This window comes from Anopheles coluzzii, chromosome 2, assembly GCF_943734685.1.
Source record: "Anopheles coluzzii chromosome 2, AcolN3, whole genome shotgun sequence".
NCBI lineage: Eukaryota > Metazoa > Arthropoda > Insecta > Diptera > Culicidae > Anopheles > Anopheles coluzzii.
The window spans coordinates 109,544,977-109,572,675 of record NC_064670.1 but is presented as its reverse complement, the minus strand read 5'-3'; the positions used below and the strand labels follow the sequence as shown (position 1 = coordinate 109,572,675).

Here is a 27,699-nt window from a genome sequence, read left to right as displayed (position 1 = left end):
GTTTTCTCTAGGTCACGGACGTCACGGATCATACGGTGCGCGGTGGAAGTGGTTGGCCGCCACGCACATTCCGAGTCGGAGCGGCCACCAAAGCGCACTTTCTCGTGGTGTGAGCCATGGCTGTGAGAGAAAGATGCCGTAAAAGTGGCGTGCGTGAGAGAAGGCGATTGTGGGAGAAATGCACCGCGGCGATCAGCTCTCGCGATCGTCTCTCGCTCTCTCGCTTGCTGGTAGGTCCCCACCGCTTCTGGAGTGGTGCCACGGTGCCAAGGATCAGTTGGCCGCGAGGGTTAATCTGGTGCGAGACTTCCAACCGTACGGTCGCGTTGCGTGCGTAGTTTCGTGTGCGCTTTCATTTGCACTTTCTGTGTGGTTGAAGCTTAGTTTTTTTTTCTTGTGTGCCGTTGTGACAGTGATTGGTTGTTTTAAAACGCATAAAGAGGTTAAATATTCTTTCATTACTTTGTTCAACAAGCCAACCAACATTTACGCCAAACAATCGAGATATTCACCTAGCACCAGCTTTGTAGTGTGTTGCTTCCCTGTGTTAAGTCAAACCTTAAGAACGACTCGTTAATATTTCACGCCCGAATGGGGACGGCCGCGTAATTGGAAGTGCATAAGGGATGCGCACCAGCTGGCAGGTGTTTTAACGCTTCCCAGATTTCCCGTTGCAAGTTGCTTGTTAGTGCTGTGTTTTGTTCGATTGCGTTTCAGTATCTGCATGTGTCTGTGTGTGAGCAAGTGCAACGTACGATCAGTTGATCAGTTTCTGTACAAAAACAAATCAAGCAGGAGCTTTTTTCCCCCTGTTCCTTCATCTTGCTACGAAAAACAAATCAAACAGTGATGCCTCTTTCCTTTACGACAATTCACCAATAGTGATCGCCTCCCATTCTTCCCGTCTTCCTGCTATTCCCCCTTTCCCCCTCAAACAACGTCACGGTCACCCACAGGTGCAGGCAATGAAATGAGGTTAATCAAAGCAAAACTGTGCCAAATTGGAGTCGTTGGAAGGGAGCTGTGGTTGTTTTTTTTTTTTGCTTTCCTTCATTTCGTTGCTTCTCCAACACCCGTTCGTTTGTTTTTCCATTCCCGGCAATATGGCAAAGTGAAGGTGCGGTGGCACTTGTGGTGGACCGGGCCGGAAGCAACGAGCGAAAGACACGTGCACGTTAGCAGCAAAAACCCGTAATTCACCACGTTTGAGCCACCGGACGAAATGGACCGGATGACGATCGGATCGGAAAATTTCGGGCTGGGAAATGTGTCAATGGGCGGGTGGGTCAGGCTCGAAGGTTTGGCCGTTAGATGTTACTGCGATGCAAGCGTTACACATGGAAAAGGATGATCAAGATGGGACATTGCACACAACTGCTTATTTGGTGTAGTTTATTATTTATCTTTGGGACGGAGAATTATTAGAAAGAATAATTTTGAATTGAACTGAACAATATTTGGTTAAAAAGCATTGAAATGACTCTTTTTGAAATTGTTTTCAATTATCTTTAATGACGTTTATTATCGCTTCCAGCAGAATATCAAACTGTCTATTTGCTAATTGATTGATTCAACTATATTACAAACCTTGGGTGGCAATTATCATACAACAAATCGTTAAATAATTACATTACATCGTTCACCCATCAGCCTCAACAAGCGTTTGATTTGAAGGCAGCGAAAGCACTACATATTAGTACACACACAAAACAACCCGTTCATTATCGTTTCAAACACCGATGCGAACATATTTTTTTCGTGGTGCAGGCTAGCAAACGTAAATATCATTTAATCTGATTGCCTGCCAAAAAAACCCTTCGTACGCGCCCGCGCTAGGAACCACACGAGCGAAGCAGAGCCGGTCAAACAGCCAGCCGCGATCGCCCAACCGTACTCGCCAGCCAGCCAGTCAACTGCCGTGTTTTGTGTCGGTTCGTGTCTTAATTTCCCGTTCAAATCTTGCGTTTCGTCTTGAGGCGACCGCGCATGTTTCTTTCACCACTTTTTCACCTTCCTGGGAACGGTTTATGTGTGTGTGTGTGTGTGATTGTGGCCACTGTCAGCACGATTCACCTTGCACTCGACTTGGTACCGTCCGTGGGAGACAGGAGAGTGGGGGGGGGGGGGGGCAGGCAACAGGTGAACTGAACCGGTGGTTAGCATTTTTCAAGTTCATTGCACTTCGCGTTTATTGCCATTGGATTGAAAAGGGTGTTGTTGGTTTTTTTCTCCAACCTTTCTTCGGTTCGGATGCTATTATGCGTGTGCTGCTAGTTCATCCATGCCGTGCGGAGGGCAAATGGCGCTATTTCCCGTGGTAGAAGCCGCACAACACGGTGCAGGGGGGACGGAAACCCCCTTACTCTAACCCTTCTCGTACATCATGGTGATCATGGTGAGCTTTTCCCTTTTCTGTTTCCCCCCGAGCAAACCATTTCTAATGCCCGTGCTAAAGGGGTTGATCTTTTTTCTCTCTCTCTCTCTCTCTCTCTCTCTCTCTCTCTCTCTCTCTCTCTCGGTTTGTGTGGTTAATTCTCATGACAAATTGCAACGGGCAAAAGGCGCCATTTGTTGCGCGCAAAGGTTGTTAAATAAAAGGGCTCATTGATGGCTAACATTCTGCAACTAATGATGATGATGATGATAAGCGATGGTGGACGGTACGGAGAGTGAGATGTTGGATCCGGATCGGCGCCCATGTTTGTGTTGATGATAATGTTTTGACGGCAAATTTAGATGATGATGATGCTACAGATGATACAGAAAGAGTTGTTAGTCCTTGTTTATTTAAACGAGATACAGTTTTTTGGTAGAAAATAGCATAATGATACAATGTAATAAGTCTTAGGTAGCTATTGAATTTCATGATTAATTTTATCAAAATGTTACATTTGTACTCATAATGATTATTGATCAGTTCAACAATCATTGTACTATATCATCAAATTGAAATCTTGACGCTCTTTGAACATTTTAAAACTTTCATGAGAATGCCTCCTTTACAGAGAAGTCTCACAAAAATGATCACATGGAGCATACAGCTTAAAGAGAAATTCATCTCAGAAAAACTAATTAAGCATGTTGCTGGAGCTAAACCAGGAAGCTTGTATGCTTGATTGACCTATGTAGCCAAATCGCATGTGTAGCTTTGATGGGACCGTTAAAGTGTTGAGCTTAAAGAAACAATTAATCTTGAAGACATTGTTAATTAACGAGACATCACAATCTGAATGCACAGACAGTCTTTGGATAAGATTTTTGTTAATTTTTGTTGGGATTTTCATACAAATATATGCTTAGATTGGGTTAAAAAACCAACTTTTTTACATCCCTGCTTGTTGAAAAGCTTGTTAAGCATTAAGTGGTCAACGACTGAATTCCAACTGCATCAAAATAGGTCGAAAATTAAGTTTACCTCAAATCAAGACACTAGCACTTACAACACATTTTCTAACTCTTTTCGATAAAACACAGAAAGCACCAGGCTAAATTAAAACCTCAGAAATTGGCAAACAAACACCAACTGTCCAAATTTTGGTTCCAATCTCTGCAGAGCATCATGATCATGATAAAACATTCAAAAACAAAACAAAACAAAACATCAGTTAAAGAGCGCTCACATAACACATTTCAATCGCATCAGTACTTCAGTGCTTCGCCGCTATCGCTCTTCCAAAACGCTAAAATCTTGAGCAACACCTTTCTTCCTCGGTACACCCGCCCAAGGTTTAACCTTCTCCCGCAAAAAAAACCAACCTCACCCAGTGCACCCTGACCTGCAATCGACAGCCAGGGCGAGTTTTCACCGGGGCAAAACGGGCCCAAGCCAACCAGCGCGTAACGGACCCGCTCGAGAGGATGCAGGAAGAAGGCCGGTGCGTTTAACAAATCCCACTTGTCTCTCCCCGTTGCCCAAGCCTGCGTTGCCAGCGTACACAGTCCGCCCGACAGGCACCTTAAAAACCGTACGTAACGTGCTCACGTAAAGGAAGCACTGCATATCAAGCGCGGTCGCCGTATCTTTGTGCGCTGCTGCTCCTTCGCCGCACACGATCAGAACTGAGCCAACGTGAAATTACCCAATCCTAATGCGGGAATTACCTGCCCGCGTGTACTGGCAATGCACCAACACTGGCAAGAGTAGCAGGAAGTACTTCTGCACCACTGCACGTACGGTTGGCACACCTTGTGGCGCTCGTAAACTGCGCAACCAACACTGGCCGGGCGCATAATTTTCGATTCCATTCCGGGCGCTTCAATTTCGGTAGGAGGCCCCAAAAACCTCCCCTTGCCCGAGACGTGTGCAGAAAGCAAATAGAGGGGAAGAGAAGAAGAAGAAGAAGAAGAAGAAACCGACATGCCCGGAAGAGTTTATTCGACGTTTGTGTAACGCGCGCTTCTGGCGGCGGGTGATGATAGCGGACCGACGGTGTCGCCCCTAGTATCTTCAAACTAGATCCAGTACGTCCAGAAAATTGTGGTTGTCTGCATGTTACAGAAACTGTGCCCTCACTATCCGTTTGAGTGCGAGTAATTTTCACTTTACGATCATACTAAAAAAAACAAAATCCCCAACACAAACATTAAAGTGGTACGCACGGGCCGTACCAAACCTGCCTTCCACCGCACTGTCCCGCAGGGTTCACTTTCCAATCATCGATCCAGTTTTTCGCACCGATCCTGGGCCCGCTTTCCAGCGGTAGATAACTTCCTGTAAAATAAATCAACCGACTGGTACCGCAAAACACATGTACCAGGCAAAACCAAACCAACGCCCGGCAGACTTTGCGTGCGTCAATTAGAAAGCCACCAAAAGGCACAGGCAAATGTCAACGATACGATTGCCGTCGGCGGGCAAGGGGAACGCAACGGACGGGTGTGGTTTTGTGTGGGGTAGGTTAGGTTTCGCTTGATCTCCTGGGGGGGGGGGGGAGAACTGCGGGAAAACTGTTAAGCTTGGCCACAGTTTGTAACGGCCAGCAACAACGTAGTGTCATGACAGTACGCCCAACCTGCTTCGTCAACGTTTTTGCCAACCATCTCGCGGTATCTCGGGTAATAGGATGCGTGTGACAAATCACTGTGCCACGACACTGGAATCGAAAGTGTGACTGCTTCCGCTGGCAGACTGCTCCGTTGATCGAACTTGATTGAGTTTGTTGCTCAGAGCGGGGGGCTAATTGGGAGTGGGATTACGGTGAACCAATTCCGCCTACCGACGGAACTGGGTCTTGCGAGGTGATGAAAGTTGACTCTAGCCAGGACCTGGGTATGAATAATTGGAGCTTCAACGATAGTGGAGAAAACTTCAGTCATGCTTCACACAAAGTAAATAACGCCACAGAAGCAACGAACGTGAAAACACTTTTATCTATTGGGGGCTTTTACAGGTTGATAGCAGGTGGGATCATACACGGAAAGTGCGTTTATGAAGTGACTATTTTGATCTTGCCATATCTCACTTGCAACTAATCGTGTTATTAATATCGTATCCTGCTCCTTTCCAATCTGTAATCAAGACCATTACAGGAGATAAAGACAGGACGGACTACTCTACTGTATGGGTAAAGTGATTAAGTCACTGATAGCCTTGAGCCCATTAGTGCAACTAGTGTAGGCCTAGACTAAGTAAGATTAATGCGATGAATAATAATAATAATAAGAAGAAGAAGAAGAGCAAGACAGTCTTTGATCAACGACGTGTGTTGCCTGTGTAACTTAGGTAAAAGCCCCATCACTGTTTCAAAACATCCATTGCCCTCGTGTCCGTTGCAAACGATGTTAGAAAACATGATAAGAACTTAAGGATATGATTGGACAAATTTGAGTTACTTGATAATATCCTATTACGACACAACAACAGTTCAACAACAAATCAATTGTTCTAAATTTGTTTAGCATCTACTTAATGGAATAGTTCTCTATGACCTGTACTTCCTCGCAGATTTAACTGATTGAACAAAACATATGACTTTGTCCTACGACACCAACTATGACAAATAGTCTGATTCTACAATTTTGTCCAAAATACTTAAAGCATTTTTCAGGATAATATAATGTTTTTGTATGTTGTGCGGAATCCTTTAAGATATTTTAACATCATTTGGTGCTCAAACGCTATTGTATGTATGCCCCTTTTGAATATGTCCAATGTTCAACTTATTGGAGTACCTTGTGATCGGATGATCGGTTGCTCCTTCTTCTAGGTCACTCATTGGCCCAGCCAGGATATCTTGAACTTATTCTTCAACACTCAACAAAGAATAATTGCCAGAACCAGGCCTTTTTGTTGTGATCTTTGGTTTCTAAGGACGTAAAGGATTGTTTTTAATATTGGTTAACAACTATCTGAAGTACTGCGAATATCTGACAGCAAATGAATTACGGCTAGGATTGTTGTGGGTTTTTCTGACGTTTTTTTTTCCAGAAATTGCATATCATCTAAAAGTGCTGTTAGTTTTGCCTAGTGAATGTAATATTTGTTAATAGAGATACATTTCACCTTTGACGACAAGAAGTCAATGAGCTTTTGTTGCCGACAGTTAACTGCATTAGTTCGTCTTTCGAAGTGTACTCCCCCTCGAATCTATCTAAGTTATTTGTTGTGTGTTCCGTCTATCTACACCTATTGGTGTTCACTCGTAAAGCTTGTTGAATATTTTCTGCGGTAAATTATATATTAAAGACTTTCTTGTAGAAGATCTACACTCACCTGCCTAACATAAACATCTCTTTAAGCATCCTGATACAGCACACCGCAAAAGTGAACATAAAGTTTCGTGAACCGCTCGTTTGCGAGCATGTGTCGGCTGCTCAAACACCTCGCGTGACCGTTCGGTGCATCGATAAGTGAGCCAACAGCAAACAACAATTAGACAGAACATACGGAAACCGCAGTGCAGTGCTAGTGAAAACCACGTACCACCATCACCACATCATGCAATCTCGCGTTAAGCTAACGCTGGTGGTCGTTGTCCTTTGGGCAAGTGTACTGCTCCATCACAACCGTGCCGCACTCGCGTCCACCGACTCCGGCCTGCCCGACTTCGAGCTGGACGATGGCAAGGACGAGGCGGACGACGAGTACTACTACGTGAACGACGGGACCGATCAGCAGATGCAACCGTCGCACAAAATCATCAGCTACGCTAAACCACCACCACCGTCTGCGCCGGACGCCGGCCCGCTGGATGCGAGCGAACCGTTCCTGATGGAGGACGACGATACGAGCTTCGAGGTGATAGACGATGTCGACTTTGTCGAGCAGGGTCCGGCCATGGACTTCCAGCGGAAGGCGGAGCGGATGAAGCGCATCATGCTGAAAGCGTTCGCCAACCGGGAGTTCCAGCGGAAGTTTGGCGAGGTGCTGCCGCTGCTGAAGGTGATGTCCAAGACGCAAAAGTCGACACTGGCCGCGCTGATAACGGCGCAGGTCAACTCGCGCGACGGCCACACACTGTCGCTGGAGCAGGTGAGTCAAAAGGGATGAACCGCAAAGTTTTGCAGCGTAATGGTGGGAATGGGATGTTATCTTTGCTTTTTGTGATAACTAAGAATGAATCATTGAGGGGCTTTGCACTGACGGTATTTTTAGTGGAGCAGAAGGCTAGGAAAAAGAGGTGTACATTGCAGGACTAGTATTCCTACCTTTAGTTTGATGCAATAAGTAAGCGCTTGGCTTTTAGACAAAAATGAAATTTACGAACAATCCGTGTCATTCGTTCGTTTGGGAATGGATGGAAATTGTATAGAGCTTAAATTATTCATCAATGTGTGTAAATGCGTTTGGTAATGAGGAGTAGCACAGTCAACTAACTGAAATTGACCACTCTTCCTGCAATCATTTGCACTTATTTCGACACCATGCGACAAGGTTCAAAAGAGCCATTGCTGTAACATCTCAGCATCGGGTCTAAACTACACTGGATTGTGGCCACATGATCCCAATCGGTTAATGCACTTGTCCTCATCGTCTAATAAGAATAATTTCCGAACGCCACTCTTCATTATTCAGGTGTCCTTTCCGAAATGTTGCCTTCGTTAAATGCCTTATCGAATAAGGTTGTATATTATTCGTTTATCACGTCGATTGGGATGTTATTTCCATTATTTCCAAATAATAAATGCATTGAATTGCTTGAGGAGATGTTAGATTTGCATTAATTTTGGTACACAAAAGTGATCAAATAGCTACTCAACCTTAGAATCGGATTGGAAACAAACCATTATATACATATTTTGCAACCATGAGTATGGTTCTTTTAACGAACTTCCTTGTCAGTAGGATGCTTTTTTGTCCAAGAAGACGCGTCGAAATTAAAGTCTACGAACTTCCTCCAACCGATTCGATTGTATTTGAATCATTTTACTGTTTAATTCTAGCCGAAGCCTCTGCATTGTGCTCTATCTTTCTGTTGATTCCTTTATATTAATAAAAAAATCATTTTTGTTTAATATTTAAAACTTCACAATACTTTATATACTTATCAATTTACCAAATTTTAAGTCTCAAAATCCTACTGCTTGTCTGAAGATTTACAATCTATTATCTGTCTGACATGATGCCGTATTTCTACCGTAATGCACACTTCAAAAAATACACACATCACCTTTCTGATTCATTTGCCACATATTCTGGTGTGGTGAAATATTCGCTAATACCGCATGCTTATTTGGGATTTTCGGTGCAGTGGAAGGAGCACCCGGCAGTCCCCAGTGCATTACACATCTGTTTGTCGGTGTAGCTTATCAGCTGGTAATGAAAGTAATGTACGCCGATTTTTTCACCCTTGGCATGCCCAAGGTAGTCGTAGTCTTCCCGGCACAGCTCACCTTCCAAGGGCAGTCGATTGGTGCGGAACGTTTCAGTTTGTCCGTGACCGTCGACCGCGTCCAACATGGTAAAGTGTGTGCTTCTCTGCCTGCTGGTGGGCCTCATTGGCAGCCAGGCCCAAACGCCAACCCTGCTCCGCGACACCATCTGGGGCGAGTTTCCCTCGGTGGTGCGGGTGAAAACGCCGCGCGAAAATCAGTTCTGCCTCGGCACGGTCATCAACAGCAACCACGTGCTGACGTCCGCCTTCTGCGTGCTTAGCTACGATCGGATGCGCATCTTCCCGGCCCGGCTGGTGCGCGTGATTGGCGGTGACATTAGTGTGACGCCGGCCGCGATCACCCGGCAGACGCGCACCGGGCAACACATCTTTGTGCACGAAGACTACCGACCGCATACGTACGAGAACAATCTTGCCATTATTCGTGTAAGTAGTGCCAGGCAGTGAGTGTGATCGGCGTCGATCAATGTAGCTCTCTGTCGCTCTTCTCGCCGCACAGCTTGCCGAACCCTTCCACCTGCCGAGCAATGCGATCGAGGAGGCCGTGATACGGATGCGCATCGTGCCCGAGCAACATCCGTGCGATGTGGTGACCTGGTACAGGGCACCCGGGACGGAGGGTAACCCCAGCCAGGAAATACCGCGCCAGCAGGCGTTCAACGTGAACATCCGCAACCGGGATGTGTGTGCGGCGGAACGGCGCACCGAGTTCACGCTCGAGGAAAACTCGCTCTGCACGTACACAACCACCACGATCGGTGTCGTGCAGGGCGATCCGATGTTCTGTGACGGTGAGCTGACATCGATTCAGTCGTACGTGTTTCTTCCTCCGGTGACCGGGCAACCGCAGCCGCAGCCACAGAATCAACCGAATCTGGTATCCACCCAGGTGCGGTTCTACCTGCACTGGATACACACGCAGCTGAATCGTACCCAACCGATGCCGGGCGGGTGGAATCCGGTAGAGTACTAGCAGGAGCAGAGGATGAAGTTTTAGATACAATAAAGCTGTTTTTTGCCTTGCACGGTTTACTAGCAAAATTGTCCCACATTGATCAAGTGCTTTGGCTCCGCGTTCGTGCTCGAGTTCCATATGCCAAAGAGGAAAAGTAACATTATCGTGTGATGTTTTAGTGATTAGATGATATCTGACTCGAAATCCACAAAGTCAGACATTTTGTTGTGTTTCGTTCCTCAAACTTTGTTGTTCCTATTCGTTGGAATACGATATCAGACTATGAACTTCGTCTAACCTTATCGCTCGATACAACCAAACAGTTGGGATTAGCGCACCTGACATGGAACATTTATGATAAAGTGTTTCACTTTTTGGCTACAGTTATGTGCGTTCAAGCAGTTAAAGAAACGCTCGATTGTCCGAATTCACTTCAGTCCGACGACCGTAGTCAAACAGTGTCGACATCATGGGAAAAGCAGTGCTCACGTCGATTGTTCTGCTTGGAGCCATACTTGGCTGCCGGGCTCAAGCCGAGACCGTAGTTCGGAACGTAGGATTCGGTGAATATTCTTCGGTAGTGTTTGTCAGTACTCCGCGCCATCAGCGATGCATGGGCACGGTGATCAACGCCAACCACGTCTTGACGTCCGGTACCTGCGTCATGACCGATGGACAGGCTAGAATTTATCCGGCCCGTTTAGTGCTAGTCGTTGGAGGAGATCTGTCCGTTACCAATCCGGTCGTCACTCAGCAGACCCGCGTGGCGCAGCACATTTTCGTGCATGAACACTTTCGCCCTCGGTCAAACGATAACAATGTCGCTATTATACGAGTAAGTTACAGTAACAGCTACAGCTATGGAAAGAGCTAATGGGATGGATTGGCTTTTGGGGTGTTTATCTCTACAGCTGGCCGAGCCCTTTCACCTGCCCAGCAACGGCATTGAGGAGGCACACATTCGGATGCGCATCGTACCGCAAGGGCATCAGTGTGATGTTGTGAGAGCGGCTTTAACGAGCAACCCCGTTCTGCAGGCCTACAATGTGCAGATTCGTAACCGAAATCTTTGCAACAGCTGCTGTACTCAATGGTTTCGAGATGAAAGTAACATTTGCACTGAGGAAATCACCATCAGTGACAGCTTATTGCAAGGCGATCTAATGTTTTGTGACAGAGAGTTGACGGCTATCGCGGCCGCCAGTGTTATCACTGGTCAAATACGACGCTTTCATTTCAACCAAGTACGATTTTTCACGCACTGGATACAGCAACAGCTCATTCGTACGCAACCGATGCCGGAAGGATGGAGTCCAAATGGCGTGCAGATAACGATGAATAATGAATAACAATAAAAAAATACGAAAAACATTAAATTTAATCTAAGGTGCACCCTAGTTGTTGAAATAGTATTTAAGAGGGAAGCATGTTTTGTGTAGGAAACGGTTTCGTCTGACCTTTCAGCAGACGCTCATCTTAACTTATCTGAATTAGGGTATGGTTTCTTGACCACACGGGTTTTAATTTATGACTAGCAATCAAAAGGCACTTTGCTCGCCATCGGTAAACTTTCGTACAGCCGTAAACTCTATGATAAGCAGTTTCCCATCTATCGATGTTATTAAACATCGATGGTAAAAGCATGCTCACGTCGATTGTTCTGCTTGGAGCCATACCTGGCTCCCGGGGTCAAGCCGAGACCGTAGTTCGGAACGTTGTTTTTGAGAATGTCCTTCGGTAGTGTTTGGGCACGGGTTTTTGACGCACTGGATACAGCAGCAGTTAAATCGTTCCCAGCCGATGATAGAATTCAAAAAAATATGAAAAAATGTCTGTTCTACACTAATGACAGCTAACTTCAGTAAAACCTACCTAATTTATAAATTGATATAATAGCAGTGAGTAATAACCGTTGCTATCCATGGCAGATAAACCCGCAAACTAATGGTAGCAATATTTGTTAATCTTCCTTTTTGTTGGTAACTAGTGCAGACATATTATCAAGCAGTCTTGCTACAGTGTTTAGTCGTTTTATTAACATTAAAGAGACAGCAGACCACATGACCACAAAAGCATAAACTTGGAGAAACCAATTGAAAAAAGCGCTTAATGTTAGGCTCGATACGAACTCAAACAGCATACATTTTGTGCTATCACTACGTCATCCACCACGATTTAATCACAGCGAAATGTGTGCATTTAGCACAGAGAGTAGCACCAACGAGACTTTTGCCATAATTATAGAGCCCTGCAACAATCTGTCGTTGCGCATTGCTTCAGTAGCTCGAAGGACCTACGGGACCTCCAACCATACCGGATAAAGATACTTCAGAACAGATTGAATCACAAAATAGTTAAACTGGGAATCAGTTGAGGATTAAAGGGCTGTGTGTGTGACACTAGAAAGCTGCTTTTGTGCCGTACCGAATGTTCCGTTCTTTACACTTACCATTTTTACCTACATGATAAGCAAAACAAAGCAAACACTGTGAACTTTAAATCATAACGATATCTGTTTTAACTTGAATGCCATGTCTATGATAAGCAGTTTCCCAGCTATAGATTTTATCGAACCTATCGAAAGCTATCTGCTACCAAACTTCCCCTTCAGTTTGCTGTAACTAGCCATACAGTGTAGACATCATTATGAAGGCTGCGTGCGTTACAATAGTGCTCCTCGGCACCATTGTTAGTAGTTTGGCCCAAACCGTCGTTCGGAACGTAGAATTTGGTGAATACCCTTCGGTAGTGTTTGTCAGTACTCCACGCGATCAGCGATGCATGGGCACGGTGATCAACGCCAACCACGTCTTGACGTCCGGTACCTGCGTTATGACCGACGGGGCGGCTAACATTTATCCGGCCCCTTTAGTGCAAGTCGTTGGAGGAGATCTGTCCGTTCCCAATCCGGTCGTCACTCAGCAGACCCGCGTGGCGCAGCACATTTTCGTGCATGAAAACTTCCGCCCTCGTTCAAACGATAACAATGTCGCTGTTATACGTGTAAGTAACATTCACAGTTCCAGCTATGGAAAGAGCTAATGGGATGGATTGGCTTTTGGGGTGTTTGTCTCTACAGCTGGCCGAGCCCTTTCACCTGCCGAGTAACGCCATTGAGGAGGCACACATTCGGATGCGCATCGTACCGCAAGGGCATCAGTGTGATGTTGTGAGAGCGACTTTAACTGGCAGTCCCGTTCTGCAAGCGTATAATATACAGATTCGCAATCGAAATCTTTGCGATGATTGTTGTGTCCTGTGGATTCGAGATGAAAGTAGCCTTTGCACTGAGGAAATCACCATCAGTGACAGCCTGTTGCAAGGTGATTCAATGTTCTGCGATGGAGAGTTGACGGCAATCGCAGCCCACACTGCTAGTGATGGTCAAATAAGACGCTTTTATTTCAACCAAGTAAGGTTTTTCACGCACTGGATACAGCAACAGCTCATTCGTACGCAACCGATGCCGGAAGGATGGAATCCGAACGATTATTGAGGGAAGATACATATGTAATAGACGGTACGTTTCAATTAAAACATTTGTATTTCAAGTGATTTGTAATAAATGTAGCCCAGCAAACATTAAATATGTGTGTCGAATTTAATGGAATAATAATTGTTACGTTATTCAGTACCTCAAATAAAGAAAGAGAGAAAGAGAGTATAGCACCAAGTTGGGTATCTATTTGTCAGAAATCACTAAGATATTTTTATAACTTTGTAGCATATTTTAAGGCACTGATAGTTATCATGGATTTCCAATTGAAGTAAAATGCAAACTGAAAGCAAAGTCATCAAATCATCAAACTATGGACGAAATTAAACACCTCTCAATAGTCTACTCCAGAGCGACGTTCCGACAGTCTAGTATCAGACATGCTAACTACTGAAAGCCCGAACGTGGTTTGATTCCCATGCAGATCATCGTGCTTTGGTTCCCCAGATTATGAACTTGGCTGTTAATTGACGAGATCAACTTCTAAATTGCCCTTCCAGATGAAACAGAAGCAAAAAAGAACTCTTACAAGCAAACATTTGTAGCACACTCTCACAAACAGAAAATCCGCTACTTTATGCTCATGAAAACACATACACCCCAAAACACCCTTTTCCAACGATCAAACGAGCAACAGTTTTATTCGAACATCAAATCCCCATCCCCCCCGCTTTACAATGGCTGCGGCGGAGTCCAGCCCGGTGGCGGATTGTCCGTGCGCGTAAACTGCGTCTCGATCCACTGAGTGTACTGCCGCACGTCCATGTACACGCCCGGCTGATTGGCGACACCGCATCCCATGCCGAACGCCAGCACACCGGTCAGCCGCCCATTGCAGTACAGCCCACCGCCCATATTACCGCGACACACCGCATTCTGGCTCTGGGCAAGCGCACCGGCACAGATCATCGTCTGCTGCACCCGGTTGTTGTGCACGTTCGCCGCATTGCACGAAACCGTCGCCAGAATGGGCTGCGTAACGGCAAACTGATTCGGACGCACGACCGCCGTCACCTGGTTCTGGGTGGCGCCCCAGCCCGCAAACACACACTGCGTATTGTCCGCCAGGATGCGCGCATTCAGCAGCGCCGGCTCGATCGTGTTGTGGAACTCGGGGAACGGCACATCCACGCGCAGCACCGCCAGATTGTTCCCGTCCGTCAGCCGGTTGTAGTTCGGGTGGACGTAGCTGCGGATCACCTGGCGCACCTCGCGCCTCGTCGACACCGGCACGATGTTAATGTCGCCGGCGATGACGCGCAGCCAGAACGGGTTGATCATCACGAAGGTGGTCGGGTTCATGACGCAGCTGGCCGCGGTCAGCACGTGCTGCCGGTTCACCACCGTACCCATGCAGTTCTGGGGGATGTACGGCGTCTCGATGATGACCGCCGACGGGTACTGGCCGAGCAGAGTGGCCGTGCCGCCCGTAACGCGTGGGCCCGCCTCGTCCGAGGGCAGGGCCTGAGTGCTGCCAAACAGCGCCAAGAACGCAAACACTAGTGCAAACTTTGCCATTTCGTCTTTTGGTCCGTTCCGTGCTGATGCTGAACGTTAACTGACCGCTGGACGTGGAGTTCTACGTTTAAGCAAGCCAACGGACGTAGGCAATGACACAGGTCCATGAATCACTGATTACACTGACACATAAATCAGGTTATCTTATCGAGGTATTTGGGCTGCTCGAGCGAAGTCTGCAAGCGGCGGCGAGATAATAGACACCTTAATCTCAATTCCCGGCGACTTCCGACAGACTCCTCCTCAGAATTTCATTTCCCTGAAGTTCACTACGCGGGGATCGATATCTTGTGATAGTACGAGTGCAATCGGGAGTTTACAGTAACGTTGGAAGGCTTTCTAGCCCAGTGTCTTGCAAGTGTCCGTTCGCAGCGCATCGCAATCATGAAACATACCACCGTGTACTCCCTATTGGCGCTAGGTAGGTTCTCGTCCAACGCTTTCAGTATCAAACGCGCATCGATCTCCAACGAATTGTCTCTCTTGTTTAAGCCCTTCTGCTCACCACCACCGTCAGCGGCCAGCGGTACACGCTTGCCGAACAAGAGGAAGGCTACGAACCCTTCCTACCGTTCATTGCCGGTGGCACCAATGCCGTCAATGGACAGTTTCCCTCGATCGTTGCCGTGGGGCTACCAGCCCCACCAAACAACGCCTTCTGCGGTGGCGTTATCCTGAACGAGAACCACGTGCTTACCGCCGCTCGCTGCGTACTTACGCCCCAGAACACGCTGCTCTTCGCGAACCAGCTCAACATCCTGTCCGGTATGCTGCAGCTCAACTTCGGCGCACCGCGCATCGGCATCACTGCCGTGTACGTCCACCCGCAGTACAATCCGTTCACGTTCGAGCACAACATTGCGGTGCTGCGCACGAGCTCCAACTTCTTCTTCCCGGTCGTGCCGGTGCCGAACGTGGACTTTGCCCAGTTCTACGAGGAGATCGCATTCGACGGCCAACCGTGCCAGGTGGTGGGCTGGAACAACGGAACGGCCACACCGGTGCAGCAGTTCATCAACGCTCCCATCCTGAACCGTGACACGTGCAATGGGCTGGCGGTACATTTGGGCAACATTCGCGAGTCGATGGTGTGTGCCGGGGCGACGAATGCGGGGCCGGGCGTTTGTGCCAGCAATCTCGGTACGGGACTGTTCTGCGAGGGTCGTCTCGCCGGCATTCTGTCGACGGGGCTGGGCTGCGGACAGGCGAACAACCCGGGCGTGTACACGCAGATCCGGTACTATCTGCCCTGGATTCGGGAGCAGTTCTCGCGGCAGGATATTCCGCTCGGGGGAACTTCGCCGATTCCGGTGATGTAAGTGTTTGTGATTTTGGAAAGCATTTTGGAGAATAAAGCGAACGAGTTTAAACTGTAAAGCAATCTTGTTGGGAATTACTCTGCATTAGGGAAAGATCTTGTAATAAGTCTTATATTTGACACAAGATAAAAAATTCAGCTTAGGAGTAGACATAGATTGTGCCTCCTCAACTAAAAGTCTCTGGAAGATGAAAGGTTTCTCTGACGTTCACACGTCTCTTCAATTTGAATATCTTCCAACGGTGCAGTTTCCCACGTAGTATTTGCGATTTGACTAGCCAAAGTTTCTTAGATGAAGGATCAAACAAATATGTTACGAGAACCGATCAAAGCAGCTCATATTTCATCATTTGATCTCTTGGATACTCCATAGCAACACGTTTTGCTGCTTTACAAACGAATAATGCCTCTCTAAGCTGCACACTCCTTTGAGGTTCTTCGCTGAGAGACTTCCATGTTTTTTGGCTTTAAACAATCGGTTTCCACACAATAACTTTGGAACTAAGGACCTAAATTATTCCAAAAAAGATCTAAGGTCTAGGACCTAGGATCATTGTTAAGGTCATCTCTTTCGTTGACAATCGTTTAATGATTTCTCTTGAAGATCACTTTGCATCTCCAACTCCAACAGAGATCTCCCATGAAAAAAACGCTACACAAACGATCATCAGCCTGTTTGCCTCTTTATTAATCTCTTGAGTCCCCACCCATTACAACACTGCCGGTGTCCATCCGGCCGGCTGTCCCTGCGTCTGGTTAAACTGCCGTTCAATCCAATCGTTGTAGAATCGCACCTGCGTAAACACGGGCGGATTGTTGGCAGCACCACAGTTCAATCCAAACGATAGCGTACCAACCAGCGCCCGCTCACAGTACAGCCCAGTACCGGCATTTCCGTTGCACGGGGCAGCATTGTTCGATCCGCCCGTGTTGCCTGCACAGAGATGGCTTTCCAGCATCCGACCGGCATGCATGTTGGCCTGATTGCACATATCGCGATCGTTCACCGTCATCGGCAGGAAGCGTTGCAGCACATTGACCGGCGCATTAAGGGCAGCCGTCGTTGCACCCCACCCAGCAAACTGACAGATGGCACCGTTCGGTACGATCCGGCGCGTCCTATTAGCCAGATTGATCGTGTTGGACGGTAGGTCGTACGGACGGTCCAACCTCAGCACCGCCACATCGTGCTCGAGCGTGCGAATGTTAAACTGCGGGTGGACGAAGATGTGCGACACCTTGCGCGTCTGACGGCGGGCACCGACCGGGGCCAGCGCAATGTCACCGGCCCGGACCGTGATCCAGTACGGGTCGATCAGCCGCTGGTTAGCATTGAACACGCACTGAGCCGCGGTAAGGACGTGCTGGCGGTCGACAACTGCACCGCCGCAGTGTACATTGAAGGTGGTGTTAATCGAGACGGCCGACGGAAACTGGCCCCAGGGTGCGTTCGTACCGCCGATCAGTCGAGGTGAGCGATCCTCCGACTCGACATTATCTGCCCGAATGCACGGGAGGGCTGGCAGAGAAAGAGAGAGAGAGGAAGGGAATAAAAGACATTCAAGTGAAAGGTCACATCATGCGGATCGTTTAGAGTAGTGCCCGAGGAACTTACCAACTGCCAAACAAAGTACAAACACTGTCCACTGCATTGCTACCGAACGCTAGATCGATACTAAGCGCGAAACCTGCCAGCATTCAATCGGGACGTCGTCTTATCGTTTGCTGCCCGGCTTTTTTTCCTCTTTTGATAACCCATACCAACCAATACCCATCAACGAAGGAAACGGATTACATTCCTTTTATCTTGCAAATCTCCTTCCGTCTGCCAACCGTTGATAGCAGTCGGCAGTGATTGTGCTTAAATCACGCACGCTGGTTACGAAACGTCCGTCCTTCCTGTTGTTTTGTAAGGGGGGGATCCAACACAACCCAACACAGTAGGATGCACTGATTGTTTTTGGCAGGTCGATATTGCACCACATCAGACCGTAGCTTCGGCTGATTAGATATAGGGGTAGGGGCGGTAATTTGTGGCAGTAGATTAATAGACCGGCATGATAAGGATAAGAATGCTATCAGCGCGTGTGCTTGAGTATGTTGTGGTTGCGAATGCACCGTTTCATTTTCCTTACGCAATAGTATTTTGGGAGAAGCATTGTTTATTGTACCGGACTGCATATGGTACAGGAAATTACATGCCAATATTAATCAGCTCACAGCGCGCCGACGACGTGAATTAACTCGTATTTTGATCGATGATCGAAGTTGCTGTTGCGACGGGAGTTATGATATGAGATCTTTGGCAAGGCATTAGGCCACACGGAGAGAATGTAGGCGCTGTAGAAGCTGTCGATTTCTTCTCTATTCATTTCCACATCTCTTGACACATTTGATCCTCAAACAGGACTAGTAGGGGTATGCTAAACTACCCTACAATTACTCGTATTAGTAGCTTGTGAATAAGATATTGTTCATCAATTTGCGTGCCTCTACTGAGATCTAATCTTGGTTTTACTCGGTTATACGTAGGTTTACGTAGAATATGCTACATGATCTTCTGCACGATCTTCTGATCTTACGAATTCCAAATATTTTTGTTTATCTTTGTTCAACTAATGCTGTGTTGTTATCCTCATGACTTAATCTATCCTCTTGTTTTTGGAAATTCTACTCTTAACTATCCAGTAATATACGTCATGTAGAGCAAATATGGCAGTTTTTTGCTATGAACAATGTATAAATTATAATATCTATATTGTATGTATTGACAAGGAAAAAACAGGATGCTATTGTCAGTGTTATCAAGCTAATTATACCGTTTCTAGGAAGATCAAATATTGCTTTGAATATCTAACAGGATTTCACAGTGTGTGAATATGACACTGAGAAGAATAAAGAGATGAACATTTAGAGACGAACTTCAATAGACAAGTGAAGTTTGCTGTTTGGAAGTCGTTCTTCCACCTGAGCGATATAGTTGCTGTCAAACACATGCGCTAGCTCAGAGTCTATCTTGATTACTGAAACGAAATATGGAGCTCAAGTAAAGATTAGCTATATTTCATATGATGATATAAATGCAAATCAAAATGTTGGCAAGTACATTTGAGAACGTTTCTAATAGATATTTACAGTTGATGTCATTCATTTGTTGACTAGCTGAAGAAGCCTACAATGTCTTTTATACTTCCTGATATATTTAAATATGCACCAAGTTAAGTTGCCAGGTGCAATTAAGATGAGCAATTCTTACTTCATTTTAAACTCTCGTGAAGTTTTCATTTTTTTCCAAAGTTGTTTACATCAACTGATTACGGATAAAGACTTCCTAATTTCATTGTTTACGACCTATGCGGAAACGATGGTCTCTTTATACATTTCTAAACTTGACTAGTATCATTCAGATACTGTGTCACACAGGCTACTACAGAATTAATTCTAAACCAACTGAACCAACTCGTTTAAAGAGAATTTTACATGCATTCTCACTGCTCAAGCTGCGTGACCTTAACCATCTTGCTCAAATCCTAACTGTACTTCTTGACAATTTAGCCAAACCGATCATTCAATTCATCGCCATTGACACACCTCGTAATTGAATTCGAGTTTGTAATACTAAAACTCATCCACAAATAATAGCGTCCGAAAAATCAAACATTCATCACCCACCTTAGCAAATTCCTTTCAAATAAAAACATTCAAAAGCACACGCCCACCAGGGAAGCGGCAGAAGCACAAGCGCGCATCATTAATGTTCTGTGCAGCTCCCGCGGTGAGCTACTCCGTACGTTGAATATTCATTCGCTGAAGCCACAGTAGAGTGAGGGCTACAAAAAATGGCATAAACGGAACGAACGGAATGAAGGCTGATGGTTTTGCAAATTAACAAACCACAGGCACCGATAGAGGCGAGTAGGCAACAGGCAAACCACACACAAAAAAGGCGCACGCGCGCGGCTCCACCTGCTCCAACGGTAAAACCGGCACCTCAGTATATGTGCGGAATTCCACACCACACGCTTGTGCCACACATAAAAGAACCGGAATCGGGATGTTCTTTCTTCACCGGGGTTTTCTTCCACAATATTTTTTTGTTTATTATTAACTGCTCTGGCCTAGTGCTCAAATTCGGTAAATTCCGTTGATTGGAAATAACAACTGCAGCCTACATTCTACAGCCTAGAACACGGCTGCTTGCGTTTACGGGAGTCGCTCGGGGATGTGGGTCGAAACCATTACCGGCTGCTGTTTTACCGTCCATTTCTTTTCCACCTTTTTTTTTTTTTGCAGGTCAAATCGATGTTCGGTAACCGGCCGGAGCTGATTCTACCGCTCGTCTACGACATTGCCAACATGATCCGCACGGTGGCAAAGAAGGAGAGCCTGCTGCACGACCAACAAGAGCAGCTGGACCAGGCCGATAAGGCACTGGTGGAGGATGAAGGTGTCCTGTCCAATCATCTGCTTCGCCGTAGCTTCAGCATTCGCTCCGAGCCCCATGGGTTTCGTATGAATGATGCAGCAGCGCCCGCCGCTGACCTGAAGGATGGACGGTTGATGGTTGACGATCAGGATACGGCTGAAGTTAAGATCATCGCCACAGAATCGACAGCCAACAACGCCACCCAGGAAGAGACAGTCGGCCGTTCAGCCCGTAGTGAACCACAGCCCTTCTTCGAGAAGCTCGTCCAAGCACTGCCCCGCTTCAACGTACAGCAAACGCACGACAAACGTTCAGACGATCGTATGACGTACCACGAGCGTAAGCTCAACATGACCGCGTTCAACGCAACCGGCAGCCAGCGGGATCAGCTCGCGATGGCATCGGACGGTCCAATCCCAGTCACCCTGCCCAAAGTGTCACCCAAACAGTCGCGCCCAGTGTCCTCGAACGCGGTCAGCGTACTCCCTGCGAGTACGGCCCGCCCGGAAGCAGCGCCCACCAGCGTCACCGAGGAGCACAAACTAACGCTGGAGGAAATCGAAGATCTAGCCTTCGCCGGGCTGAACGGAACGGAGGTGGATGCGTACGGTGGTGCGGCATCCACCCTGCCCGGCAATGGCACATCGGCTGACGGTGGTGGCCCAGTGGCGGAGAAGCTCATCGGAGGCCGGCAGCGACCGCCGGCACTGCACACGCTGCAGCCGAGTGAAAAGTGTGAGCACTTCTCGGGCGGTGTTTGCATCCGGGTCGCCAACTATCCCACGTAAGTGAACCTGAGCTGTCGCTTCAACTACACCCCGCCTCATCTGCACAAGCTTTAAAGATCACGTGTAGTAGAAACTCGATCACACCAGCACGCGAGATCGCGGCACTCTGCCCGGCGAGGGTGAAACAGTTGTAAAACAATCGAATGATAGGAGAAAGTCTTTAATAGCCGAAGCCAAGCGCATCTCACCCAATCGAACGTGAACATTGGTTTGCCTTTGATCTCATTTGTCCCATCCCCCCCCGCCTCGAAACAAGGTGTTGAATGCACACACACACAGACACGCGGCACGGCATTCTGAGGTACGACGAACGTGACGAGCATTCGCATATTAAAGGTTTGATCGACCGGAAACGTCGACAGATCTCGCTTGATGCGCCATTACGGCGCGACGATGCGTAACCGAAAACCTCCCGAAACCGATCGATCATGGAGTTACTCGGATGCTCTCCCTCCTTGATCTGATATGTGTGATCCGCACCAAGAAGCGATCGATTGTTTGCACCATGTCTGGTGGTGGTACGCTTTGCAGCGGAATGTTCGTTGTTTGTTGCGCAAAAGCCGTTGCGCCTAAGCCATCGATGCGCCGCTGTGGTATTAGCGTTATCGTACGCGGGTACGCAACCAAACGTTTGGCCGCGAGTGAGCGATAATTTCCGCAAGCGCAGCTTTGTTGTTTTGCGTTGATGATGGGAGGTCATTTATACCCATGCCAGAAGCAGGGCCATGACGTTGTAGCACACGAGCTGCCGTTAGTTTACGCTTTTTTTCTTAACTTTCTCCATCTTGGGGTAAGTTATCCCTTCTTCGTACGAACTAATGATGAACGGACATAGCGCTTTTTTGTGGAAAATGAAACGGAAAACACGCTGATTAATTCGATCGATCTTGATTTACTTCGAAGAAGCAACCCCATCGGATCAATTAGGGCTGATAGATGGGAGATGCTGAGTAACCGCGCAACGGAAATAACGAAAACAACCGATTGCACTGCATTTTATTGCATAAGCGCTTAGCTGCGTGTTGGAGATGCGTCTCGACATATTAGACTGCTGCTACTGCCAGCACGTCAAACGGTTGGGGCGGGAGTTGGAATTTTTCATCTCGGAATGCACGTACGTCATCCTGGGGGTATGAGTGCGTGCGTGTGAGTTTCTTCTTTCCAGTGCGAATCTTTGTAGAATGTACGGGAAGATTGAATGAATCATAAGATCAGATGAATGATTCTGGAATATTCTACCTGATGTAACCTGATGTTTGATAATGATCGCTAACGTAGTGTTTGTGCGATTTGAGTTATATCATGGGGTCGATCCAATTGAATCAAAGCTTGGGAAATGCCCAGATATTGAATGATTCATCCTTTAAAAAAAAACATGAAGAAGTTTCATTTGGTAAACAACCCTGTTCCTGCTGTGTTTCAGAAGAATTAAAAATATGGCACCTTTTAAACAACAGATGAATGTTCAGTTCCAATACTCAGTATCTGTATAAGCAAACCAAACAACAAACCTGCACAAACATTTAGAGTAATGCCATGTACACTTTTATGTACTCTTTGTAATTACAAACTCATTCAGATAGGCTTTCTTTCAGAAAAACATAGAATTAACCCTGTTCTAGTAAATTTGAACTGTATATCCATGTCTTTAATTCATATTTGGTGTTAAATTGTGCTCAGAAAGTACTAGTACATTAGTTCACACTAGTGATGTAAGATCAGATCCGGATTCCGGAGTAAGATCAGATCCGGAGCGAGTGAAACATGCATCAGTTTTTTAAGATCCGGATCTCTAGTTCCCTTAGAGAAACAAAGGCGATTGCTCGCATGCGCCAAATCAGCAAGTGAGCCGGTATCATTTTCGGATCACCATTCTTCTCTCTTCAAATAGCAGATCAGACATATCTTACACGTATGTGATTCTTTATACCAAAAGTGGAATACCTGGTCACACCGCTCCGATCTGACTCATGCTTTAAATTAGACCACCCATGACTTTTAAGGCATTTATACACGAATAGCACATTTGTTCACAATGTGCAATCATATAGAGAAATCTGCGTGCAAGGTGTCAATTCCATATAAAATTTGCGCTAATCGTGTAGATGTATTCACCGTTTTCCATATATATTGGTATAGTTTCCTCATAATTTTGGTATCGTCCTATTGGACATCAATACAATCCAATTTAAAACAATGTGGATAACGCTTAAAAAATCATATGAACGAGCTAAAAAACTATGGGAACCATCCAAAAAAAAAATTGGGAAAAAACCAAAAAAACCTTGGTAGAGCCCTGAGATGTTCTCTTTCTCTTTAACTGCAGATTTGGCATTAACTGACAGGTATAGCAGAGAACGAACGATTGAATGATTGATCCGATCAAATGATCGGATCGGAGACCCGTTTTTAACACCACTAGTTCATACGCTTGGACGATCATAAAACATCGTTCATTTTTTTAGATTCCTGATTGTTAGGGATTTGAAACCATTTAATTAGAATTAAGCAGATTTTTAGATAAAGTAACTTAACATGTAAATGCATTGACGTTACTATTAACCGTAAAATTGCTTTATTTCGTCAGTTCCCGTGTTAGAATCTGGTTCTCGATTCACGCACAGCGTGAAAATACGCGGACTTTCTTATTTGAATTTTTCAGTTCTTTCACCAAATAATACCAATTTGAAACCTTGAATGAATCACCTTTGAAAGGTAACTTGAATATTATTACATTAAACTGACAACATACAAGTTTTCGGTGCACAAATTATGGTGAATAAATTAATCACAATATACAACCATCATCTCACACTAAAGTAATTCAACCTAAGCAGATATTCTAGATACTCCGACATCTTGGGAACGTATTAACCGTATAACTCAGAGTTCACAGAATATATTTTTGTATTTGAAGCATGTTGTACATCGGAAAGTGCCCATAAACCTAGGAATAGGCTCGAACGTAGAAAACAAAACAAAAACTGAACACCAAATGCTCTTTAAGGCACTATTCCCCTCTTTCACCCTTCCCAACATTGAGCATCAAAATGACTTCAAACACCCCCCGCTGAAGCGTATCAGCGTATGATCTAACGATTCGTTGCATTTTAAACGTGACATCGAACCCTCCACCTCCCAAAAGCGTGAGTGTAAAAATACAAAACAAAAAAATAGGGCCCACCACTACTTCCGACTGCTGGACTTTCTCGTAGTTCCTCTGCAGGCGCAAAGAAGGGGGGGGGGAAACCCCCCTCAATGCGAACCCATTACCAACCACCGTACATGGACGATCACGCACACGCATAATAATGATGACAGCCAGCCAGCCTCGATCGCAATCGGGCCGCCGCTCGGGCGATGAAACGTATGCGGAATTGGATACCACATGTGTGTGTGTGTGTCGGTTGGGAACAACATTAGAAACCGACCGAGCACCGTTTATTTTAACAACATTTTGTTTACCCGCCCCCACGCTGGGCAGTTGCTACACTTCGTTCCAATATAATTGTTTTACATCTGCGCGTTCGACTCCAGCACGCATGCCGCTGCTGTACAGCAAAGATTGCGCGGTAGTGTAAAAAAATTTAAAACAAATAGAAGGCAACACACTTCGACGATGGTGTCGGCACGCTCTGATGATGGTGGGTGCATTACAGAATTGCTTACCGGCACAAACAGCAGCGGCACCGACATCCTCCCGACGAGGTTGTAAATGCGCCAACACCGTTGCGAATGTGCTCGCACAAGTCCAACGCTGCCTGCCTGATTGAGATGCTTTCGTTTGGTTTTATGTTACATGGCGGGATGGGGTGTAGTGCGATCGTTACGGTGGAAATTTTAATTCCTTCGCCCGTGTTTTTCGCACCAACTGTAATAAAATAACTCTCACTTCCTGCATGGCGATGCTTCTGGGCGATGGCGATTTCCAGGCGGCGCTCCGTTCGAAATCGCGTACTCATTCCATCGAAGCAATCGTCGACTAGATGACACCTGCCGTGTGTCAGGTGACAGAATGTCACCAATTTAAGTAGCCCTTGATTTCCCTGCTGCATCTGCGAGCCAAGTAAACCAAAACCATTTTGGAAATGCAAATGGAAAATGAAAAATTTGGGCTCGGCTTTCCCCTTTCGGGGCTTTGCTGGACAACTTTCACCCGCAGCTAATCGAGCGACATCTTCTTCTTCTTCCTCCTCAAACCGTTCTTTTGCAGCTCCGAGATCTTGTACAGCATCACGCGTCACCGGCACGCCATCGGGGCCCTGCTGGCCGAGTACATTGACAAGGCGAACGCCCAGGACCGCACCGTGTACGAGCCGGACGAGATAGCGCAGGGCATCAACACCAAGCTGAGGTAAGCGGCCGGGTCCGACTTTCGAGTAGAAAGCAGCTGAAGCTGCTGCTACCGAATAGAAGATTTCGATTTCGTTTCTATTATTGACCTGCCAAATTATGCGCGTGGCGCGTTACAGAAAGCGAGAAGATGACCCATCCAAGTCCGGTGGCAGCATGTGCCCCAGCATCATCCGGTACGCCCGACCGCAGAAGGCCCGCTCGGCCACTGGGGAGTGGAAGTACATCGTCAACACGGGCGAACACACGCAGACGTTGCGGCTGGAGAAGTGCAGGTAAATCGAGAGCGATGGTGACGACCACACGGGCACGAACTCCTCATTCACTCTCACTTGGTTTCCGGTTTTGTTTTGTTTTTGTTGTTGTTTTCTTCCAGCACACCACAAGACTCGTGCACCTACCTGACGGACAACTTCCGGTCGCGGTGCGTGCAGATCTACAACTACCATCGCCTGCTCAGCTGGGACGCCGCCCGGGGACTGCACGTGGACATCTTCAAAGTGCCGACCTGCTGCTCCTGCCACATCGACGGCTACCGGGAAACGTTCCCACCGCTCACCAGCTACAACAGCGACTTCAAGTCGAAGATCCACGAAGACCCGAGCGAGTCCGCCTCGACCCTGATCCGCAACACGCACAGCAACCACCACCAGCAGCACCACCACAGCCACTACTCGACGCTCCAGTTCGATCAGGTCGACGAGGAGGAGCCGGAAGATAACATCGCCTACCAGTTCTCGAACGGGTTCCAGCGCATCAAGCCAAAGTACGAGGGTGCGCTACATCTCCCTGCGGTGCCTCCACCGCAGCCACCACCACCCCAAGGACCGGTTGGGGCCGGGCTGGGCAAAACCCGATTCGAACGGCCCCCGAAACATCCGGCCATCTCCAAACCGAAGCATCCACACTTCATCGCACCACCAACGCTGGACACTTACCTGAGCCCACCACCGAACGATCTGGCGTACGGCATCCCGTTCAAGCGCGGTCCTCACTACACCAACGAAAATACGCTCAAGCGGGCGGGAAACGTCGCCGGACCTAATCGGCGACCGTTGCGCAAGACGGCCACCGTACAGCATCACGCCGACCAGAGCATTGCCGAGACGGACTCGCGCCTCAACCAGGTCGCCGTGCTGCCGCCGGGCAAGATGGACCTGCTGCCCCAAACGCAAGCGCAAAATATCATCGAAAAACATCGCCGTCGACAGCAGACAACTGCCCAGCCGCCGCTTACTACGTTGCAGCAGCAGCAGCAGCAGCAGACCCACATATTCCGTATATCACAACCTTCGACACCTTCGATGGCCGTCAATCCGACGGTCCCGTTGTCCACCCAGCCACAGCCACCGAGCACGGCCGGTACGAGCACGACCACGGTCACGTCGACCAATGGGCACCAGCGCATCAACTACAACTACCATCCGATCATCGATTTCTTCGAGGAGGAGGAAGTGCCCGATGTGACGCAGGAGCAGATCGATCGGATCGGGTTGAACAGTCACTCGTCACTGAACAGCTGGAAGCCGGTCATTACCGGTCGGCCACGGTTTCACTGACCATCACACACACACACACACCATGGGGAGCATAATACTCACACGATTTCATGCCCGAAACCCTTTTAGAGAGCTAGCTAATTTATAACAACAACAACAAAACAAACAACCCTACCGCGTTTAAGTGTTAAGTGTTAAGTGCAGCTATTAATTGTAGGAAAGAGTTCACTCCGGAGAAAATCCAGATCACGCTTTTGTACGTTTTTTTTTTCGTCGCCTTTGACGCGAACGAGGAGTAGTGGAGGATAATGAGCCGAGCTGACAAAGCGACGCGCTACCTTGCCAAGCGCATTTTCGGTATCGAAATGTAGACACATGTATTTGTACCAGTGAATGGGACAATGATACATCTTTCTTTCGGTGAAAGATGCGGATTTAGATGGGGAAATTGCGTTACTTTTGACCAAATTTGGAAGCAAATAAAAGTGTCGCTGTGATTATGAAAATAAATG

General features: G+C 47.1%; 5 protein-coding genes across 7 annotated transcripts; 3 read left to right on the top strand and 2 right to left on the bottom strand.

The window, feature by feature from the left end:
• Window positions 1-75: 75 nt before the first annotated feature.
• LOC120949855 (neurotrophin 1) lies at window positions 76-27,691 on the top strand. Its single transcript, XM_040367421.2, has 6 exons — window positions 76-442; window positions 6,752-7,471; window positions 20,415-21,331; window positions 25,549-25,689; window positions 25,808-25,963; window positions 26,065-27,691. Exons 2-6 carry the CDS (start codon window positions 6,938-6,940, stop codon window positions 27,245-27,247), a joined length of 2,931 nt encoding a protein of 976 aa, XP_040223355.2. The 5' UTR covers window positions 76-442; window positions 6,752-6,937; the 3' UTR covers window positions 27,248-27,691.
• Window positions 8,818-13,376, top strand: LOC120949860 (coagulation factor X-like). Of its 3 annotated transcripts, XM_040367426.2 has the most exons (3): window positions 8,818-9,260; window positions 9,334-10,624; window positions 10,701-11,170. In XM_040367426.2, the coding sequence occupies exons 1-2, from the start codon at window positions 8,898-8,900 to the stop codon at window positions 9,805-9,807; spliced, it is 837 nt and encodes a 278-aa protein (XP_040223360.1). In that variant the 5' UTR covers window positions 8,818-8,897; the 3' UTR covers window positions 9,808-10,624; window positions 10,701-11,170. The 3 variants fall into 3 exon arrangements, with proteins under 3 accessions (XP_040223360.1, XP_040223361.1, XP_040223362.2); XM_040367427.2 differs by lacking the exons at window positions 8,818-9,260; window positions 10,701-11,170 and adding an exon at window positions 12,869-13,376 and having other exon boundaries at window positions 10,183-10,624; XM_040367428.2 differs by lacking the exons at window positions 8,818-9,260; window positions 9,334-10,624; window positions 10,701-11,170 and adding exons at window positions 12,383-12,792; window positions 12,869-13,376.
• LOC120949859 (serine protease 1-like) lies at window positions 13,897-14,858 on the bottom strand. Its single transcript, XM_040367425.2, has one exon. It carries the CDS (start codon window positions 14,801-14,803, stop codon window positions 13,958-13,960), a length of 846 nt encoding a protein of 281 aa, XP_040223359.2. The 5' UTR covers window positions 14,804-14,858; the 3' UTR covers window positions 13,897-13,957.
• LOC120949856 (trypsin-like) lies at window positions 15,063-16,180 on the top strand. The gene is made up of 2 exons (XM_040367423.2): window positions 15,063-15,224; window positions 15,296-16,180. Exons 1-2 carry the CDS (start codon window positions 15,188-15,190, stop codon window positions 16,120-16,122), a joined length of 864 nt encoding a protein of 287 aa, XP_040223357.1. The 5' UTR covers window positions 15,063-15,187; the 3' UTR covers window positions 16,123-16,180.
• LOC120949858 (transmembrane protease serine 11D-like) lies at window positions 16,789-17,847 on the bottom strand. Its single transcript, XM_040367424.2, has 2 exons — window positions 17,737-17,847; window positions 16,789-17,640 (listed from the first exon to the last, which is right to left on the bottom strand). Exons 1-2 carry the CDS (start codon window positions 17,771-17,773, stop codon window positions 16,832-16,834), a joined length of 846 nt encoding a protein of 281 aa, XP_040223358.2. The 5' UTR covers window positions 17,774-17,847; the 3' UTR covers window positions 16,789-16,831.
• Window positions 27,692-27,699: the final 8 nt, after the last annotated feature.

Excerpts from the sequence above, each read along its gene's own strand:
- LOC120949855 (XM_040367421.2), top strand. The coding sequence starts at position 6,938 with ATGCAATCTCGCGTTAAGCTAACGCTGGTGGTCGTTGTCCTTTGGGCA. Across the intron at positions 7,472-20,414 it reads ACACACTGTCGCTGGAGCAG|GTCAAATCGATGTTCGGTAA; the intron begins GTGAGTCAAAAG and ends TTTTTTTTGCAG. Across the intron at positions 25,690-25,807 it reads GGCATCAACACCAAGCTGAG|AAAGCGAGAAGATGACCCAT; the intron begins GTAAGCGGCCGG and ends GGCGCGTTACAG.
- LOC120949860 (XM_040367426.2), top strand. The coding sequence starts at position 8,898 with ATGGTAAAGTGTGTGCTTCTCTGCCTGCTGGTGGGCCTCATTGGCAGC. Across the intron at positions 9,261-9,333 it reads ACAATCTTGCCATTATTCGT|CTTGCCGAACCCTTCCACCT; the intron begins GTAAGTAGTGCC and ends CTCGCCGCACAG.
- LOC120949859 (XM_040367425.2), bottom strand. The coding sequence starts at position 14,803 with ATGGCAAAGTTTGCACTAGTGTTTGCGTTCTTGGCGCTGTTTGGCAGC.
- LOC120949856 (XM_040367423.2), top strand. The coding sequence starts at position 15,188 with ATGAAACATACCACCGTGTACTCCCTATTGGCGCTAG. Across the intron at positions 15,225-15,295 it reads GTACTCCCTATTGGCGCTAG|CCCTTCTGCTCACCACCACC; the intron begins GTAGGTTCTCGT and ends CTCTTGTTTAAG.
- LOC120949858 (XM_040367424.2), bottom strand. The coding sequence starts at position 17,773 with ATGCAGTGGACAGTGTTTGTACTTTGTTTGGCAGTTG. Across the intron at positions 17,641-17,736 it reads TGTACTTTGTTTGGCAGTTG|CCCTCCCGTGCATTCGGGCA; the intron begins GTAAGTTCCTCG and ends TTTCTCTGCCAG.